At 36.2% G+C, this 19,322-nt stretch overlaps 1 protein-coding gene across 7 annotated transcripts in view; it reads right to left on the reverse strand.

Annotated features, from left to right (window-relative positions):
• The window catches only part of SHANK2 (SH3 and multiple ankyrin repeat domains 2), a 354,214-nt gene that overhangs the window by 284,304 nt on the left and 50,588 nt on the right, over positions 1–19,322 (reverse strand). For all 7 annotated transcript variants that reach the window (XM_055814242.1, XM_055814244.1, XM_055814240.1 and 4 more), the window contains exons 5-11: positions 15,689–15,892; positions 13,846–13,917; positions 13,164–13,272; positions 12,750–12,901; positions 11,788–11,955; positions 8,317–8,433; positions 3,348–3,425 (exon numbers count right to left, since the gene is read on the reverse strand). In XM_055814242.1, coding sequence (XP_055670217.1) covers positions 3,348–3,425; positions 8,317–8,433; positions 11,788–11,955; positions 12,750–12,901; positions 13,164–13,272; positions 13,846–13,917; positions 15,689–15,892 — 900 coding nt within the window. The remainder of the gene's footprint in view (positions 1–3,347; positions 3,426–8,316; positions 8,434–11,787; positions 11,956–12,749; positions 12,902–13,163; positions 13,273–13,845; positions 13,918–15,688; positions 15,893–19,322) is intronic.

Consider the following 19,322-nt stretch of genomic DNA (forward strand, 5'->3'; position numbering starts at 1 on the left):
CCAAGACGGGATGGATAAGTATGTGATTAATAAACAGAACTGGCAATATAGTATAATGATATGGCACAGGTTTCATCTCACCTGTAATTGCTAGTCAGCCTTTAACCAAAATGCACAATACACAAAAAATTCTCACACTTAGACAGAGGACAGTGATGCAGGAATTGCCCTAATCTACTTGGAATATACACAGGGACGAGATTCACCGCACATTCATGCAAGCGTTCATACTTACTAGCAGGGGGGAGCCCACAAAAAACATACAGAGAAATTTCTGCTGACCCATATTCTGTTATTGCAGAGTACAGCCTATCAGCACAACCTATTACACTTCACAATCAGGCAGACTTTTGGCTATGGGTGACATCAGTTATACTCAGCACTGATTATTAACTTAACGGACCCCAGTAATCAGTCAGGATGGAACATACTCCTTCAAAGCTAGCTAGTAAAAGCTTATGTGCTTAATTGGGAAATACAGAAACTTTTTCATGGCCTCAGCACATGCCAATACCATTCCAACACTAACTCTGCTAGACACTGAAAAGGCAAAAATAACAGCCAGATCCCAGGCAGAGATGTGTACAGTGTGGGATACCTGAAATAAGTGGCACAGAGTTCAGCCCAGATTAGTTTTCCTTCCATATGAACTGGTAAAACCATGCTTGTTTTAATAAGCACTGTGATTTGGTAATAAGTGAACACATGCACATCTTTTATTTTTTTTGGTGGGAAAATTTACATTCATTGGACACTGAATATAAATATATATATAGATATAGATATATATATCTATATAGATATAATATTATAGATATTAATAAATATAAATTTATTTATTTAGATATAAATTCTGCTGCTCATTTTCATTGAAACAAATAAAGCTTTGGCAGGCCTTGAAAGTAACACACAAATTTCTCCGTGTCTGGATACTTTTGTTTTACAGAATAGCATAGTTTTCATATCATCAGTTTTCTAAGCAGCAATTCAAAAGCATCATCCTTTTAGATTTCTGAGAAAAGAATATAATGGAGGTTACCCAAAGGAATAGATGCTGCAGCTACAACCATTCTCATTATGTACATATGAGATGCTTCAATGTTCCTTGCTACTGATTACATGAGTAAACATTTTTAGTATGCAAAATCCTATTAACTCAAGGGGATTCTGCATAATTTTATAACAGCTCCACTTGTGGTGTTTGATCAACTGGGTCAGCGACAGATGGCAAAGAATTAATTCTAATGCTGCTTTATTGCAGTGCTGGCATCAGGGTTTTCTCTACCAACTCCATTTGGAAAAACTAGAACTTTTCCTACATTCCCTACACCTAAAAATAAGACACCATAGAGTAAAAAGATGGAAATATTTTTTTTTAAAGTATGAGGCTCTAGAAAGTGTAGAACAAAGCCTACTTAATTGTCAGTCTTTCTGCCTGTGCTAGAGGAAGAGTGACCAGTCAAAAGCGCAAGCATCAGAAGCGTAACATATAATAAACAGTAACAAATAGGGGTTTATTCCATAGGGACAGGAGACAGTTCATTGATCAGTAAGTGCACTTCCACAGCTATGCCGTTCGCTTAAAATTATTTCTTCTGCCTCCTGTGCTTACTTGATTTTATTTAGTTTTGGCTCGTTATCCTTCACCTTTTGAAGCCCTACAACCACCAGCACTAGCTTTCACAAATACTTTCTTTTCTGCCTTTCTCCTCTGTATTATTCTCTTCTAAGAGGAAGAACAAAAATGTTGCAGTAGTCAGCACAAAAAGAAAGACAAATGGAAGTTTATCTACTTATCATTGTACTATTCCCACATAAAATCCTAAAACAAAATAAAAAGTTAATGTCATAGACAGGAAGTAATAAAATAATCTGTCAAGGTAAAGAAATGACACTGGAACACATCCCCCCAATTATTAGGGTTTTCTCTTAGTCCGTATTTTAATCACTTCATAACTCTAAGTTGCACTAGTAAGTATTACCTAGTACTTAGTGAATTAGTGCTTAGCATATATTTAGATGGCAAACTATTAGCAGTCTAAAAATGGTGCCTAAAATTAAATTATTAACACAGTGTTTCCCCAATTTTGGGAAGATGGTCCCAAAAGTAAACAAAAGATCTGGCTGGGATTTCCAGGCAGAACTCTTAATCTCTTGAGATACACAACTTATGTCCAGAAAACCTTCAAAATACGGAGATAATTAAATTGATATAGAAATATTTGGCTGAGTTGTGTGTTTTTTAAAGGCTGAAACTCAGAGGTGGTATCTACATATTAACCTTGACAAGCCAACTCAGAGATCCACATGGACATAGTTAATATTCCAACTATTTCACTTGCCAAAGTATGAGAGAAAAGGCGGCCTTCTGTGATTTCTATGCCAGTATTATCCAAAGTGAGGAGGTAATGGAAAACATGCAACAAGCAAAGGTAAATTAGGATTTCTTTTGGTTTTGGGAAATAGCCCCATCACATTTCAGAATGAGACAGTTCCTTTTAATGGTACTACGCCATCATTCTTCCAGAAGCACTATTTTCTATAACTTGAAAAAATTCTTTCTGTTCATTTTTCTTAAAACATAACAGCTTCCATCCCTATGTCTCACATGTCATTTGCATTATGAATGTTTCTCTGAAATCCAGACTAATTAAGACTGCCTCAAAAATAAGGGCTTAAGATTGTCAGCCATACCTGACAACCCTGTGGACAAACAATTTTCTTCCATTTGGATTTTCAATTCAGCTTTCTGAATGTTCTTTCAAATAAGAAAACTGTAAAAAAACATCCAGTAAATTCTGACTAATCCAAAGACCTCATTGATGTTTGCAGACATACATGACAGTTTCAACTTTTACCACTGACAATGCATTAAATCAGTCCCAACCAGAAACTTAGCCCACCCCTCACACCCAAGGAAGGAAGAACTTCATTTTGGCTAAGTCAATAGGGGCCAAGCAAAGCTTAGCTGCCCAGTCACTCCTTAGATCTCTCTTACACAGGCTCTTGGATCTCTCTTCCGTGGAACTGAAGATAATGACAAAGCAAAGCACATCTGACTGCAAGATACCAATGATCTCCTGTTTTGTCATCAACCACTCATAAAATTCTCAAACACATTGACAGTGTTCACCAGATCAGCTAAAGAGGAGTGTGTTTTCCTCTCATTCCTAATTATTCCAGGAAATATTCATTTATGGCATCACACAAAATCCACAGTTTTCAAAATGATAGTTATCTTATTCTACAGCTGTTTTCAGCCTTGTGCAGTGTAACTTCTCCACAAAACCAAGAGTTCAAAAGAGATTTTCTTCCAAATATTTCTGGGGGGCATGGGTATTTTTTACCTGAAATGGAGACTGGCTGTTGTAATTCTTTATCTCCTTGTTGGCTCCCCGGAACAGCAGCACTCTTGCACAGCTCTCCTGAGAGTGGTAGAAGAGGAAGCTTGTTAAGCGTCTTTAGTTACTAAAGAGATGTTGTGGCTATGAGATGCACTGATTGCTTGGTATCTCTTGTCTTAGAGAAGTAAAAAAAAAAAGAAAAAATAATTTGAGAATGTATGTTATTAAAACAGTACTCCAAATATAACAAAGCTTTAGGTGCTTTTCAGTGTGTTAGAGTAGAAACAACATGCAAGCATAAAAAAAATGTAGAGGAACGCAAGATGTAAACATCTTACTAAATTTTTAAGAAACTGTATTGTGGAAATTCCATCCTTGAACAAATCAGATTTTGCAGAAAATATTTTAGCTCAAAATGAAATTTGACTCTCGTGAGTTTTGCTTATTTTGTAGGAAAAATAGTACTGTTCACAGTATAGTACACAGTACCTGGGATGAATGATTTCCTCCCCTACTGCAAAAAATTAAACAAAGTAGTTTTACCACTTGCATGCACTTATTTTGGGTTTTTCTCAACTGAACTTCAATTTTAAACATTTAATGTATGATTATGTTTTTTAACATTTATGACATTATTTGGCCTGGCTCTACAGACTGCACTGACCAGTCTTATCTTCTCTCTTTCCTCCTAAAAAATACTAGGAGTTACAGCACAAGCCAAATACAGCCCTTCTAACAAGAGAAAAGTATGACCTCAGACCCTCTGAAGAAATCTGCAAATGAAATCTCTTAAAAACAATTTTTGGGGGCTGATACAGTATATTGCTTAGGTCACTACTCTACACTGCTGCAAAATATGACTGACTATAATCTGCTAGACATCCTGTGTGGTTCTTTCAGTTCTCAGAATACTAGACTTTTTGATGATCCATATATGGACTGTATTTCCTACTTGCCATCTTTAATGTTCATTTTATGCAAACCAGTTCACGTTTCAAAACGTTTTTGTCTTTCCTCACCATAAATATTTATATTAATTTTGTTGTGCTTTCCAGATTTCTTGTCATGTTGTGTTATGGAGTTCTACCTAATGAGGTATTTCATCATACAACCTTTCATTTTTAACAGTAAATTTGCAGCCAGAGAAAATCATATAATTTTGCTATTGCTATTTTAGTGACAGAAATGAAGCTTATTTACTAGATTCTGAGTCATAAATGAATGTGCAGAAATTATGATTGAAAATAATTTTCATCGTTGTATTTTCTAATTTATCACACTGGATTCCTGATCTTGTTAAATCCCCTCCATCACAGGATTGTCCTAAATATATCTGGGGAGGAGGCTATCCTACCCTTTCTCCAAGATTCAATACTCCAAAAACATAGCCTTTTGTTCCCACACTTCCTGTTCTGCGTAACAGACTGAAACAACAGAATGGATCATATTTCAAAATGGTGTATTAACAACCATCTCATAGATGACAATTTCTTTATGATATATAATTAATTGAAATAGTCTAATTTGCTTGCACTGAAATCTGCACGTTACATTAGGTGGGCTCCCTGTACCTCTAAACATATAAAGATCAAAAGTAGTGTGTAAAATGTCAAAATGTTTTTCTCCCTTTTCTGGATTCAGTATTTGCAATCATGCAAAAGTAGTAAATGTGTTGCAATCTAGATTAAGATCTCCAGGTTAAAAAAAACAAACACAAAACAAACAAAACCACATACACACACCACATGTCCTTTTCAGGGTTATTTTTGCAAGAATTCCTTTTTGACTGACTCCTAAACGATTCTAGGTTTGCACACTATCCCATAACAACTATTCCACCATTCCAGCGGGTACTACTTAGTACACTAGAAATGTTAGTCAAACCCTTTAGAGTTAAAATGCCCAATTTTGATCAAGAACTTAAGGATATAAGTAATGATATTCAGAAAAATTGTTTATATTGGCCGATTATTCATTTGGTTATCAGAACAAAGAATTCGACACTACATAACCAAAAACAATTACTCTACAAATTTAACTAAGCTGTCTGCAGCATAACAAAAACCATGCAAAGTTTTTTATTTATGTATTGAATGGTTTTGATAAGAAAAAAATTCACAAAAGTGGTCAAACTTGTTCAACATAAGATTTTTCAAGAAAACTAATTTGGATTAATAACTGAATTTATTTATTTATTTATTCTTTTAAAATAAACAGAAGCATTCTTAGCTTCCACCTCTCTCCCTTTTGTCTCCTACCCGTTCTTCCAGTATTAAGGGAAATAAATCAGGGAGAATAAGCTAAAAAGTCACCACCAGAAATTATTTTGATTACTTTTCCTTTGTTAATTCAACAGAAATTCCGCATTTTGGAGCCCTCTGTTGTGAGGGTGCTACCTATGAATGCCACAAGTCCTGTCTGCATAAATTTTAGATCTGTCAACCTAATAACTTCTGAGAACTTAGTATCATTCATTCATTTTATCATACATAAATTGAATATGCAGTAGCTTTTTAGATTACATTGCATTAAAAAGAATTTCACAGAGAAGCGTGGGCTTGTCAGCAGATTATATTCAATTTGTTGTCTGAGAGTTAATTACATGATTTAACACTACAACAGTTTTCATATTGAATCCAACCCACTCACTGAAAGAAGGAACACGTCACCCCAGCATTTTAATGTGCTAAATACAGAGGCATAAGATCTGTCTGGATTTCACTGTGTTACTGGACAGCCACGAAATAACTTTCAAAAACAACAGTTTATTCAGATCAGCACTTAGCTAACACTCAGGGAAACAGAACTACCAGCTTCAGAAAATATCCCAAGAAAATTCCCCACGGAGTACTGGAAGGGAAATATCAAATGGGTAATGACTCCATCTACAGGAATCAAGAGGTAAAAAGATATCGCTGTCCTCCCAATCCTCTCTCCATCCAGGAAAGGCCAACACTGCTGCTTCCACATTAGCTAATAAAAATTTTCAATAAAAGGGACACTGAAAAAAATCAGCATAGGTTCACAGCACCCCGAAAATAAACTTTTTATTTTCACATACTCTTGATTAAGGAAAACAGAGGCATGATAGTGTAGTCACAAGATGTTACACAAAGCCAAGCTTAATGGCTATGAAAATATTTGCTAATTTGTAGATGCAATTTCAATTAGAGTCTTTAAGTCTTGTACGGAATAATTTTTTCTACTGAGGTCAGGAGGAAAACACATCTCTACATGAAAAATACTGTCAATCTACAGGATTATTCTAATTTGAGCATCATACCGCATAACCTTTGCTAAAAGTGTATGATATTGTCAATAACTATAGCCATGAAAGCACTGCAATAAATTTTTTACAAAATAACACAGATGAGTTCATATTTTTAAGTTTATATGTGCATTATGGTCTGGGCTTCAAAATTCTTACTGAGAAAAAGTGAAGTAAATGAGGTTAAAGTGAACATTTTAAAATATTTTTTTCAACACAAGTGCTTGTAAGTTATACATGTTTTAGCTCTTGATGCAAATCCTAAACACAAAATTTTTGTTGAGATGAAAGTGAATTTAATTTCTCTGCAAATTTTTTTAGGAATTTAAAAAAGTGTCAAGTGGCAACAGCTTTGTATGCCTGCAGTCACAGAAGTCATCCAAGCTGAGCACAGAAACCATTACTAACCTTGAACTACCTGATGCAGATACTTAGCAGCCTGTTGAAGGCTGGTAGACAGTGAGCAAGAAGCAGTTCATAGGGGCACTGCTCCCACTGACATGCTGCATGTTTCAAACAATCAGCATTAACGTGAAAGATCTGTACAGCTAGTCTCTTTATGAATTGATATCGATTATGACACACACATCAAGTCAACAGTCTTGAAAAATGCCAAATTATCCCCAAAATTATATTTTAAAAAAAAAAAAAAAAAGTGAGGGTATTTTAGACCTGAGGAATATATCTTGACGAGACTTTGGAAAGAAACAAAGATGGTAAGCAATTAAGAAGCAGATACTTTAACAGATGTTTCACTAGTTACAGTCACATCTCATGACTTGTGTTTTCCTAATTCAATGTAACATTATACATGCTGTGTTTTAACATAGTTGTAAAACTCATTCCCTCCCAATCCCATCCATGTGAAGAGAGTATAAAATGGTGTCCAAATGGTTCTATCATTTGTAAACGACTACGTATGTTGTAAACAGCAGAGAATCCACTACCTTCTGTATAGTTTAAAAACACATTTCCACAGTATTTCCCAAGTATTTCTTGCTAAAATTCAAATTAGAATTACATAAAACAGCAATAAATTCTGAATAGGAAACAAATATTCAGATACGATACGAAAAAATATAAGCTGGTAGAATATTATGTTGTTTTATTTTCTAATTAATATGCATACTCTTCCTACCTACAAGGAGCAGCCTTATTTGTAATCAGTGAATAAAACCTTTATTAAAGTTTTTAATTATGTTCTTTCTAGTTACTAAGACCACTGCTTAAAACCTGTAACACTTAATTGCATATTAAATAAATCAAATGAAAAATAATGAACTATGTTCTTCTTCAGTGTAACTTGCCTCTATAGATCAATAATAATGGGAGATTTATACCAAATGCATTTACCAAAATCAAGGAAACTGCACCTCAGGAAAATCTATCACCAAGCCAGTAAACTTCTTCAAAGAAAACTCAACAAGCCTCTCTTTCTGTGGATGGACATGAAAGATTTAGCATTTATAATTCAATTATGTCTTTTTTTTTTTTTTTATGGCTACATGTCATTCTCTCACAGCACTGGTTTCCAGTCTCCACGGGAATGGACTCCCTGGACTCACCTTCCCTCAAAGTAAAACATCCCTCCCCACTAAGCCATACCTCAGCTCCCACTGGGGGGGAACCTTTATGTCACTGAAGGAGGACAGTAGGACTCTGCAGTGCTGGGTCTGCCAGCAGAGGAGGCATGAGCCAGCTCACCTGGTTGTACAGGGCACAGATGTGCAGCGCTGTGTTTCCTGAGGCATTCTGTGCACACATATCGGCGCCGTAGAAGAGGAGGTGCTCTAGATGTTGGACATGCCCATATCGGCAAGCCTGTAAAGAGACGCGTTAATATTTTGGTTATTACACAATCTAGACAAGAATTCCACATCAAGATTTTCAGCAGAGAAGATGCTATTCTACTTAGGGTCTAATTTTTAGAACCACCCCTGGACTGAATGGGAGAATGAACATCCAGATGTGCATACCTGCCTGTAAACACCAGTGGGTGCACTTCAGGTATAGCAAATCCGTGCATAAGTTTAAGCATCTGCTTATTTGAGGAATGGCAATTTAAGGGATTGAGAAAATACAAAGTTTGCCACTTTTTATCCACTAATATTCATAACTGTCAAATGTGACAAGCGGACTGACAGAAATTTTTGTGTCCTGCTAATCTTCAGAAACTTGCCCACTAGATGGCACTGAAGATAATCAAATTTCCAAAGCCTTTGCAAAAACAGTTTAGGGAAATCTGGCCAAAATTCAAGCAATAATCTTGATTTTGTGATGTCAAGTAGACACACAGTATACATATGGCACTGATCCAAAACAGGGGAAAATCGTCAAGAGTTACTTTATCAGTCACATGAATAAAATGTTAGACCATGAATACTTGGAAATAAACCTCTATGAATAAAACTACTGAAATTAGAAACTTTCCTGATTAGCAAGTAAGTTTGAGAAAAAGAACAGTATCTCCATTCATCAGTCCCATTTACTTGACTACCTTCCCTACAGTACACCAACTGAGCACCTCCCAATTTCTAAAGTTTTTAACTTCCTATCAGATCAGTATCATTCCTATATAATAATATGGAATTTAAGATAAGAGATACAGGTGCACAAAGCCATTCAGTCTGTCTTAGGTACCTAATTATTACTAACTTCAGTGGGAGTTTCAAACTGACACATCTTGCAATTAGGATGAGAAAAATTACGTATACTGCTCAATGGACAAATTAAATCTGTAACACAGCCCAAATCCCAGTCTAGTGTCCTAACCACTACATTTTTTCTTCCTCCATTTTCAATTTTTAACACACAGAACAGGAAAAAAAGTGTTTATTAAATAGTTTATTCATTTATAAATTATTTGCCAAAGTAATGGAGACATTATGGTAGCCGTTATCAGAACAGGAACATTTTAACACTAGGCAACAGAAAGCAAGTATCCAACAACAAGCAAAGGGAGAAAGATTTCCAACCATAACTGTGTTTCTGACTGTGTGGGAGATTACAGCAAATTAGCCATGAATTATCAATTTTGTCTACCCTCTAAAAGCCACTCAACATCTACATATGAATGTGCAGACATAATTATTACAATAACTCGTAAAATACAAGAACCAATTCCAATCTTCTATTCCTACTACAATAAACTGGACTAAAACCTGGCCCCTTCTTGACTTTGTTTCCTTTGCTAGAGCGGGATTTGCCTCCTCTTTGCCAATCTGACAATAACACTTACGTTTCTGAGGAGGTGCTGGAAGACGACCAACGCAGGGGGGATATATTTCCTCTCATTACAGGGGGCTGCGTGGCAGGTGAGCTGCCCAAACCATTCATCAGGGCCCCCCAGTACCGTCAATGGAAAGAGACAGGTATCTCCAGAGGATAGCCTTTTTAGTATTATCCTAGCACAGCATGAACCTTTTCCCTTACTCTAAGGATAAACCTTACAGTATATATATTATAACTTACCTTTTCCCCCTTACTATAAGGGTAACCCACAGGCTTAACTTTTACAGTTAAAGATTGTGTTCGCAAAACGGAAAATATACTTGCTACCAATTACTTCCTTGCCATGTGAGGTAGCTTCCCCTATTTCACACAGACAACATTCGGAATTATATCATACCACCACGTTTCTTAATTCATTAAGGAATGTTTGTATTACTGATTAATAAAAAAAAGATTGCTCATAATCCAGATGTAAACATTGATGTATTCAGGATTACAACCAATATCATGGTTTTGAAAAGCTCCATTTAATTACAAGAAATAATAACCATATGTGTATGAGACTGGATTTTCAAAATAGCGAATTTGAGTCCACTTGGATCTGGACAATCCATTTTCTCCACATCCCCAGAAACAATGGTAGTAAATTAATCCTTTTTTCCCCCCTACTAGAGATGGATCCAAATGACCTCGACCTGAACACACTTACACAGTGGAAAAGCCCAAACCTGGGTGCCAAGGCTGTCTCCTGTTTCTTTCAAAGAAAAGAAGAAAAGAAGTTGTGTACTAAAAAGATTGGTGCACAGAAATAAAAAAAAGAAAGTGAGCCCAGATGACCTAAGCAGGCCTCTCAGGTTGATTACTTGTGTCTTGACTTATCTGATCATACCCCATCAGTTCCATTTTTTTATGATTACTCAAACTCACTCATACAGAGAAAAGCTATAGAATAGCTGCAATGGCATTAAGACTGCTAGAATCTTTAAACTCTGTAAATTACTGAGTTTATATCTATGCAAAGAGAAAGAAATTAACAAAGCATTCTTACACAACTGTTGCATAATATTCAGACGTTTCTGGAGAAGACAATATAAGAGTTCAAAGAAGAAGTGGTTTTTTATTCAGAAAGTGCCTTACCAAACATTATAGGTCTTTTTAAGAGACAGGTCTTTGAGGAAGGTCTACTTTCCCAATAGCTATGCTGAAGCTGACCAGGATGGGCCAGTGCCTGATGAATTCCAGCACCATAGCTGACTCAAGGTATCATGAGCACCATGAACCTCAAAAGATCACTTTTTCAGACATAATTTTTCTTTGTAAAGCAAGCTACCACCTTATCTACACTGAATATGTAAGAGAGGAAAGGAAAACACATGTAAAACAACAAAAGAAAAATCATTAGAATCCCAGTTTCCACACAGGTAGGGAATGAAAACCGATGCAAACTGAGTCTGTAGGAGTTTAACATCCTTCAGTGCAACATACTAGCAGCATACTAGCAGCACGGTGCTGAACCCAAATCTTTCTGTAAAGCTCACCAGAGAGAAAGTACCTCTGATAAACACACAAGAAGCATTACCAAGGATATTAAACTTGGCATCTAACAAAAAGATCCGAGTTAAACTTTTTTCACTAAAGTGGCACTAATAGGATACTAAACTTCCAAAGAGTCCGTTACATAAATATGACTAGTGCAATTGCTGCAGCAAAATCCACAGTAACCATAGGATTTCAATATTACACAACTCCGCTGGAACAGTTTCAACTTCTAATTCACCAAAGCAGGATGCAAAGTAATAAGCAAATATAAAAAGGAAGAAATTCTATACTTGTACATGCATGGACTAAACATACCCAGTCTTCAAAACAATGTTTTAACCATAGAATATACATGACAAATTTCTTCATACAACTTCAACTCCAAATAAAAGTGATCTTTCCTACCTGATGAATTTCTTGCCATCCATTTTCATCTTTGCAACTGACTGTAGCATGTTCATGAAGTAACAGTTCACAGCAGTAAGGATCCCCTCCGACAATAGCAGTGTGGTACAGCGGTGTTAGGCCACAGCTGTCTTTGTAGTTAGGAGATGCTCCAAGCTCTAAAAGGGTCTGAAAGTGATCACAAACTGTGAAAAATATATTTTGGAGGGACTTCTAACTACAAAGGAACTTTACCTGGATATCTATTTGTAAGGTGATACCTGCCACAACATACATTTTTTGCTTTCTTATTTATAAGCTCATAGAACGGGGCCATGCCACAGACTAAGTTAAACAAGAAATGACCTCAGAAGAATTAGGATCTAAAGGAATCAACAGGGATAGCAAAGAAAGGATGAGTGGCAATGTCCAATTTCCATTCTCTCATTAAGTTCAGAAATCTCAGTGCTGAAAATGCCACATGGCCTTTGCAACATTCACCTCTTCACTTAGGAGATGCTTTATCAAAAATGTCATGCAATTTGAATAGCTGTCAAAAGGAAATAAGAAAAGTCCGTAAACATAAGACTCAGTCTGGACTATCAAGGAGAGTTAAGAACACCTGTTAAAATACAAAACAGAAGACACTGTGTTAAGATATAATATGTAATTCATGCCACTAGCTTTTACTGTCCAAGAGATAACCAAAAATAATGCTATTCCTATTTCCTCAGACAGATTTTTCCCAATGTATCAAAGAAAAAGGTTAAATTTCACCACTTCTTTCATCCTACAAAAAAAGATGAGAAATGAAAGGCCCTTTATTGAAAGCTAATCCTAAGATTTGAAAGCCACAAGAAAGCAGTAGAACAAGCACGTATTAAATGATTCATTGTGACCAATACAGTAATTAACTGAAAACATTCTCTTTTATATATGTTTTTCTATAAAATAACGTATCATTTGCTACTGAAAGCATTTACCTTGAGGGTTACTTGGTTCTTGGCTCTGGCTGCTTTGTGCAGAGCTGTCATTCCATCTTTGGCTCTGAAGTCTAAATGTGCTCCTCCATTTTTCAGAGCTTTTATCACTTCTACTGTATTGTCAAGCTGAACTGCCAAAGTTAGGGGTGTTTCTAAAGAAAAGAATAGCACGTACTTGAAAAAAGATGAGCAACTTTATAAAATAAAGAGCATTTCCTTTAAAAATGTTAAAAATGCTGCTCAAAGAAAATAATGAATTATTACTTTTCTCCTTTGGACAGCAAAACCATACAGATTCCATTAGCCTCAAGTTATCAAGACAACATAATTAATGTGTGAGATTTGGCCTGTTAATCAATTTACATTGAACAAACCCAAGGTACTACTTTATGCTGTTAGTTTTATTGTTCTGACCTCCACTGTCTAAGTCATGATAGTTTGGGTCCAGTCCTCTGTCCAACATCTTTGTGATTTTTTCCACTGAGAGATGGTGGACGTGATCCATAAATTTTCTCAAATTAGCCTGAAACAAAGAGTGACAAAGGAGTCATCTTCTAATTTGAAAAAGAAAATCCTGACTAAAAGTGAAATATTCTGTAAACTATACCCATTGCCATCATTGAACAGTAGCTAATTCATGTTACTGGAGAACCTGACTATACTGAGAGCATAAACCCTATGGTGTGTAATGTTCAAAAGTCAAATACAATAAGAAGATTCCAAATTCTATACTTCTGAGGAAAAAATGAGTAAAAGGTTCATTCAGTAAGACATTAGGATGGTATATGGTTTATTATTCTGACCTGCAAAGACGTAGACTGGCATTTCTGCAGCATGCTGAAAGCATGTTGTATTTATGAAGTAAGGTTCATTTAAAATTACTGGTGTACATATGGAGGAGTCAAAGACAGGAATTTTTCTATGAGAGAAATTCCCAGATCACAACTCACACATCCCTCCTGGTTCTGGCAGCACATACTGTTCATTGTTCAGCAACTGGCCCAGGTGGTAATAAACTCCTACTTACTTTCAGTTTCTCAGGCACACTACTTTGCTAAGTAGGCAATTGTTAACTTGTCCAGTAAATTGGGCATACCTTCGTATGAAGCTTGGCCAGCTGTTTTTCATCAAGATTGAATTGTTTGTACACTCTTTTCTTGTATCGAAACTGAAGGAGAAAAAAAAAAAGTATTTTTTAAACGTCCTATTTTCCTTAAAAACTCGTAATATCATTTTCTGACCTTACCAGAAAGTATCATCCACAATGATGCAAATATAGGCAAAATTTTAAAAAAGGCTTATTATTTCATTTTGAATATTCACCAGTAATCACCATTCAGCTTAACTTAGTGGCATCATAGTTTCACAGTTTGTGTAAGCAAAACTCGTATCTTGTATAAATATACTGAAATCAGTGGAGATGTATGGGAAATGAGATCAGCCTCTAGAATTTACATAAATTAGCAAAAATTACAGTGAAAAATCCTTTCCCCTAAGGATATCTGCACTTTCATTTATAGTCTCAGGCAGAAAGAACTGGGAAGGCACGTTTAAATAAAAAAATACATATTTCAAAATATCAGCTTATAATTTCTGAAATCTAAAAAAAAAAAAAAAGGTTCCTGAAAAAAACCTTAATCTACGTAGCCAGAACTTACACATGGGAATAGTTCTCCTGATGGCTAACAGGACTGGTCCTGTGAAAGAGGTTCAGAGGATTACCTCTTTTTTGGGCTGAAACTCACTCACATTTTATCCCGAACAGTTTGCTACCCTATGGCCTGTGTAGTAAGATCTATGGCAAAAACACACAGTTTACATAGTTATAATTTACTATTATCTAATCATACAAAGCAGAATTCAAAGAACGCAGCACTTCTTTTAGGCAAGGAGACTGCAATGAATAAGGCTTTAATTGAAATGAGTGATCTTTTCACAAGATCACTTTTAACACCTGAATTGCAAGCCTTATCTTTTAGCTGCAGCGAGAAGAATTTTGCAAACAGTCAATACTCATGAAACCAACATGACAGAAAAAAATAAAGTGGTTATTTAATTTGCTTATGGCTATAATATGGATTACATCTCTGAAATAAACTGCTAGAAAACTAGGACTTGAAGCCTTCTCTGGGTATTCTTCTCAGTTTTGTGTTACAGTAGAGTAAGTCTATTAACTGCAGGTTCTTTGTGGTTGACGTAGCACCACACAAGCAATATCAAAATTAATTAAATACTAGTTTCATGCCCCAGTTTCCTGCTATACTGTGTTTCAGCGTGATCTGGTTCTGCTCCATGTTTGCCCAGTGCCATAATAGTTCTGCCCAGTTCATCCCCCAGCTGCACAGCCTCTGCATGAGCAACAGAGGGGTGGGGGAAATTCCAGTGCCTATGTGTGACTGCCTCACACATACATACTCTCTTCCCTTACTGTTTTCCCAGGAGACAGACATAGGAAACGTGTGCACTTTGAAGGTGGGCACAGAAGAAATCAAACTGGGCAAGGTGGATGGCTTTAATGTGACAGAGAGAGCCTCTCTTTGGAAGAAAGCAAAGGCTAGGTATTCAGCAACTGCTACCCTACTATTGCAACCTAATCAGAGGCTCAAAAGCTTAACCTAGAACCTTACATTTCTTTATTAAATCACAGAATAAGATACATCTCCCATGTCCTCAGCAAAGGAAAACTCCAAAATCCAATCTCCCAGGGTGGGGTGGGGTGGGGTGGGTGGGCTTATTCTTTGCAGCTTTTTGGGGATAACACATGGAACAGCTCCACTGAGCAAATGAATGCCAGCACTTCTGTGAGCAAGGGTTCAAGTTCAGACTTGCTGATCACTATTTCTCAAATGCAATTCAGGTGCATGTAAAAACTTCAGATAGTGCTTACTGTATAGTTTGTATCAGAATATAAATGTTTCAGGTATTAGATCTAAAAATACCTCAAGTGAAGGAACTCCTTTATTCACTGGCTGTGGGTATTCCCTAAGAAGTCGTTCCTCATCCAAAAACTTCCCATCTCTACCATTGCTTGCAGGCTGAAACAGTCCATAATTCAGGACATCTTTCAAACTCTGATTCAAAGTGCACAAAATTCGTTGCTTTGCAACCCACACTGAAGCTTCTGGGTTAAATCTAATGCATTTCTGCAAATAGAAATTATTAAAAAAAAAAGTCTAATTAATGAAAAAAAATTTAAGCAGTATATTACATTCTAAAATTTGTGTCATAAATATATACAATCACACAAAATAAACCTACAAATTCCAGGACAAAACATACATCAACAGAATTACATTTCAGACATGCATTCCTCTATAATAACTAATGCACAAATACTGTGAAAACACAGGACATTTCAAGTCCTTCCACAAACATCAGAGACTATCCTTCTTCAGAGGAAGAACATCTTCATGGCACACCTGTTTGAAAATCCAAGTGAAAGGGATGTTACAAGATGGTTAACCATGCACTTGATTTCTGGCTTTTCAGACAATCAGTCTGATCCACAACAATTTCACAAAAATTGATATTCAGGCAAGAATTTTAATTCATTTTAAGCTACATTTATCTTAGGGTAAATTTAAGGGAGGAACTATATGACATGAAGCAGCAGAGGACTCGAAAACCTTGAAAATGCTTTCCAGTTCTCTGCTTCTTACCAAGCTGTAATTCAGAAATTTAATAAATATAGGATTTTTTCTAATTGTAGTTTATGTTGCAGTCAATGGTTACAAGCTACCAGTAGACGGCAATGCCTAGAAACCAGTTTGTTGCCTCTGATGTTCAGCATCATGACTGTATGGTGCTGCCAACTCACCCAATACTGGGCCATAAGAAGGGCTTGCACCAAGCTGCAGAGCTACAGCACAGGAGTCCCTTCTTTGCCTACTCAAAGGATGTTCCCGTCCCCTCACAATCTAATACAGCATGCACAGATTGCACATAGGCCAAGAAAAAATGTTAATGGATATATCTTTTTTTATCAGTACATTTCCATGAATGTAGCTGTAATTCTGTGATACTGTCAAGTAACCACTCTTCAGGCCTTTTCTGAAGACCTCTGCTACTCTTCACATTATAATTGGACATAAAGGTAAGAACAGAAATACATGAAAAATGATTGATGTTTTATGAAGAGTGAAGTGTCTTTAACTTTACCCACAGCTGCTTCTGCACTGCTCACCTCTGTGTTATCTGTTGGCATCTTTTTAAAGTCCCAAGGTCATCCATAGGAAAATGGCTACAGATTGTCTTTTAGAACTAAACATATTTATCCTGGCAAGATCCAGATATATCTGAAAGTAATCTCTAATCCCATATACACAAATCAAGTAACAAATTCATTTGAGTATTTCAATTGTAAATTTTGAAAAGCAAATTCAAAGGCAGAAGTCACAATGTCTTCTTGACTGTTTCAATATTACGGGGCAAAAATTTTCAATGTAAAAGGTACAACCAGGACATGAAGGACATTCAATTTACAGCTGTTTCAGCTGAGCAAACACTACAGTCAACCAGTCCTCTGCATATATTCATTTTATCAGAGCGAAACAACTTGCTGGTTTTAAATATCATGACATACTGAAGTTGAGAAATTTGGCTTTGTTTCTGTGAGTTAATCCTCAGATATGAGAACAATCAATAGACTGAGACGTCTTCTATTCATTGCTGCCAGCTAGTGCCACTGAAGCTACCGCGATAGCTTCTCATAGGGGTCTGCCCAAGGAAGCAAGGCAGGCTCGTGAACGTTGGGATCTGTCCAGCTCCACCACATCTGGCCATGAATTACTAAAAATTACTATTTGGTTTGTTTTTCATCAGTTCCTGCACAAACTGCACTTTTTGAGATACGGCTCAAGTACTGATGCTACATCAGCAGTTTCAGTAACTCTAAAAATTGTCAGTTACAACATATGTTACGAGCTTAACTTCTACAAGCTGTATCACTATGCAATGACTTGTCATTATCCACACATCCTGAAAGATTCTAACAAATGCTATTAAAATGGGAAGAAGCAAAGATAATTTTGAAATTACTGTGTGGGTTTTCCCCCCAAGAAACTCTTTCTTACATGAAACAAATCATTTTTGGACTTGTATGACTGCTTTTATTCTAATAACACAAAACACTAACTTCTGACTGTAGTATAATTAAGTCTCGGGTTTTTTTAATGCACCTTGAGAACTCAACATGTTGTTTTGTTCAGTCTATTCTTGTACTCTATCTATTCTTGATTGCTTGCAAATAATGCAGATACTGTTGTGTATTTTTAATTCTCAAAGATCTGCTAAATTGGTGAAATTATAATTTAGAATTTCTTCAGAATAGATTTCAATGGAAAATAAATCTTTCTACATTTTTTATGCACATTGAATCAGCAATGCACAACTTTTATATTCTGAAATACTTTCCACAGGTCTGAGATTGGCATGTTCATTTAATGCATGAGGACAGGACATAATAGTTTAACCATCTTCACCACACTGTGAGGTGAGGTGGTGAGGAATGGCAGTGAGGAATTCTTTTTGTGCAGTAGCTCAAAGGCTTGTTTGAAAATGACTTATCTGGTAACTACACCACTGTTGTATTTCTACCACAGTAACTACAATATTTTATAGAGTGCTCAACAGCAGAGCAGAATAAATATGGAAACACTTTGAAACTAATAATTTCACAAACTCATTTATTCACAGCCCTAGCTTTTCTAGTGATTCACAAGAAACAAAAATGCACTCATTCCAATAAATTACGATCCTGTTAATAAATTATAAAGAATTAAGATAAATGATGTAAAAAGCAAATCAATAACCAAACAACTGTTTCCTACCAAAATTTCTCAGAGTCAGGTAAGTGAAACTAGTGAGACAAGTGATTACTTATGCTTCCATGAAGCCAGGCAGGATAGAGATGGAAGCTGTTACTACTCTCCCACAGGCAGCTGCTGAACAAGACGATAAGAAGGACCGCTCAAGCGCTGCATAGAGTATATTTTAGATCGACCTGCCCCTGGAACACCTAACCTGTACTGCTTCTCTGTCCACCTGCCCACCCTCTCAGGACAGAGACCACCACAGTCATCATCTCTATTGTGTAGACAAGTCATTACCTACTGCCATACTTTCTACCCTGAGAAAATGTCAGCTGAGTCACAGCAGAATCTACACATAGATTGCTTTAGCCATGAAATAAGTAAGAATGAATTAGATGTACATGGTGCAATGACCACACGGAAATGAGACAGTAGCTAAGTCAAAAAGCTAGACAATTTTTTTATAATCTTCAGTAAATTCTCAACAATAGAACCCTACAACTGGGGATAGTTTAAGTGGCAAAGAACTACAGAAACGCATATGAAACAAAGACATTTTGCATTGACAGATGTTGGATCTAGTCTTTCCACCGTTTTCGTTGCATCTCAAGACCAGATAAAAGGTGATAGTTTGTCTTGAAGGCTAGCTGCAAGCACCATAAAAATTGCAACAGTTTTTTCAAATGAGAATCAAAAAAGTAGCCCTGCGTGGCTCAAAAACACCATCAAAACCACAATAAGTCACTCAAAATCCAAGTCTAGC

The sequence above is a fragment of the Falco peregrinus genome, chromosome 9, assembly GCF_023634155.1.
Source record: "Falco peregrinus isolate bFalPer1 chromosome 9, bFalPer1.pri, whole genome shotgun sequence".
Taxonomy (NCBI): Eukaryota; Metazoa; Chordata; class Aves; order Falconiformes; family Falconidae; genus Falco; species Falco peregrinus.